We start from the raw sequence: 2648 nt of genomic DNA on the forward strand, positions 1-2648 counted from the left end.
GCACACATACGTACGCATGCATGCACGCATGCACGCACGCATGCATGCACGCATGCACGCACGCATGCACGCATGCATGCACGCACACACACACGCACACGCACATGCACACGCACACGCACACACACACACACACACACATTTTTAGGTAATTTTTTGATAGTATTTGGGAGAAAGGGAAATACCAAGAAGCTTAGACAAAGCTCATATTGCTTGCCTACTTGCACAATGCTTGTGTGCAATAATTTTTAATAATGTTGCATATTCACTAATAGTATATTTGAAAGATCATTATAAAGCACTTTTTGGTATTATGTTTCCATATACAAAATGATAATTATAATCACATATAAAGATTATAAGTAAGGAGTTTATGGTTTCTCTCATTGGTCAACTTTGAATCTACGTAATCACCACTACAGAGACTAATTATAAACAAATTTATCTAATCTTTCATGGGAACCCTATCAATGTTGCACATGCTTCTTGTTACTAGACCTTGATGAGGTGTATATGAATATTTATATCATTAGAATATATGAATTTATGATAGAGAGCCACCTTGTGCCAAGGAGCATTAAAACACCGTTAGTTATCATGGAAACTTGTTGATTTATTATATCTGTAAAAGAAAAAATGGTACTAAGGGAATCCATAGACTTTGGGTGCCCATGCATTTACCTGGAAAAAGTGCAAAGTTTGGGGAAGATCTCTGGCTTTTGCGTAGGGTGCCCCCACATCCATCTCCTTGCCCATCTACTTTTTCGAAAAAGTCCAACTTTTCATGGTTGTATTGTGTAGGACTCCTAGGTTTGCCTACTATATTAATACAATAAATGATTTGCAAAAGTTTGCAAATTCATTAAAATATGGGAAGTTATGGTCCATTCATGCTTAGAAGTTAGTTGAGCCATGATCTCTCTCTCTCTCTCTCTCTCTCTCACACACACACACACACACACACACACACACACACACACACACACACACACACACACACAAAAGACACACCTTTTCTTAATCAACGAGATAATCTATTATATGAACTTGTAAACCTTTGTGTGAAATTAGTAGCATAGGGTAAGCTAGAAAGCCAAATAGGCTACCAGCTCAACCATTTTTTTCTGAACTCTTCTCTCTCTCTCTCACACACACACACAAAAGACACACCTTTTCTTAATCAACAAGATAATCTATTATATGAACTTGTAAACCTTTGTGCGAAATTAGTAGCATGGAAAGCCAAATAGGCTACTAGCTCAACCATTTTTTTCTGGATTGGCCTCAAAACTCGAGAGATTCACGACGAGCACAATGCTTTTTTTACTTGAGATGCCAAGTATGCCATTAATGAAAATACAAATGAGAAATACTTGAGGCCAGTAGCTATGTCACCAATTTATTGAATGACATGATGTTATTATTTAGTAGTAGAGGGTAAGGTCACCAATTTATTGAATGAAATGATGTTATTATTTAGTAGTAGAGGGTAAGGTCGAAAGACAAGGTCCATCTGGCGGGGCCGGGGGGGCCAGTGTAGAGATCGACAAGCTGGGCGGCGGCCAAGCCTCTGGCCAGTAGGAAATCGCCGGTTCCGCCGATGACAGAGAGAGTGCGCGTGGGGAGGGCCTCCCGGATCTGGCCGAAGATGTCGATGGTGCCCGTGTAGTCGCCCGTGTCGATGGTGGCCGTGAAGGTCTGAAACAGGACGTACCCTTTTTGGCTGTCGTAGAGGTAGAAGCCTTGGCCAACCCCAATCTGTGTGGACGTGTTGGAGGCCGCGATGGTGAGCGGGTCCTCGAAGGTGGCCAACACCCCGAACGACCATGGGTTTGCGAAGCCCCCGCTTGGGCGCGCGCTAAACACCGAGTTGAAGTAGTCCGTGTTGTTTAGCGTCTCGTTGTAGATGGTGTTGTGCAGATAGAAGGTGAAATTGCTCGGTTGTTGCTTGGCTCCATACGCTGATGGGCTACTCATCAATAGCACAAGGACGCAAGCTAGTGCTAGCACTAGGTGGAGCTTGTTGGCCATGGAGGAGCTCAAGATCCAATGTAAGTGTGAAGAGTGTGTGTGTGTGTGTGAGTGTGTGTGTGTGTGTGTGAGAGAGAGAGAGAGAGAGATATGGAGAGATCCAATGAAAGTGTCTCAAGTGTGTGTGTGTGTGTGTTAGAGAGAGAGAGATATTTATGGATGTAGAGCAAGCTTGAGTTGAGAGGCTTAGCTTATATAGCTCATTCAATAAGCCTTCAGGTGGTGGTGTGTCATAGTCTTCCATCAATTTCGAAATACGTGCAATTCATAATCTATACAGCTTGGCCATGGAGGAGCTCAAGATCCAATGTAAGTGTGGAGAGAGAGAGAGAGAGAGAGAGAGAGAGAGAGAGAGAGAGAGAGAGAGAGAGAGAGAGAGAGAGAGAGAGAGAATGAAAGTTTGACAAGTGTGTGTGTGTTTTTCTATTTAGAGAGAGAGGCATATATGGATGTAGAGCTGTCGAATTGTAAGCTTGAGTTGAGAGGCTTAGCTCATATAACTCATTCAATAAGCCTTCTGGTGGTGGTGTGTCATAGTCTTGCAATTCATAATCTATACAGCTTGGTTGCTTCAAAAAGGCTTCATAGTCTTCTATTAATTTCAATACTTGCAATTG

General features: G+C 42.5%; 1 protein-coding gene across 1 annotated transcript; it reads right to left on the reverse strand.

The window, feature by feature from the left end:
* Positions 1 to 1306: 1306 nt before the first annotated feature.
* Positions 1307 to 2311, reverse strand: LOC147622685 (disease resistance response protein 206-like). Its single transcript, XM_086822680.1, has one exon. It carries the CDS (start codon positions 2029 to 2031, stop codon positions 1477 to 1479), a length of 555 nt encoding a protein of 184 aa, XP_086678806.1. The 5' UTR covers positions 2032 to 2311; the 3' UTR covers positions 1307 to 1476.
* Positions 2312 to 2648: the final 337 nt, after the last annotated feature.

Source organism: Cibotium barometz, chromosome 28, assembly GCF_041138505.1.
Source record: "Cibotium barometz isolate CiBa-2024 chromosome 28, ASM4113850v1, whole genome shotgun sequence".
Lineage (NCBI taxonomy): Eukaryota > Viridiplantae > Streptophyta > Polypodiopsida > Cyatheales > Cibotiaceae > Cibotium > Cibotium barometz.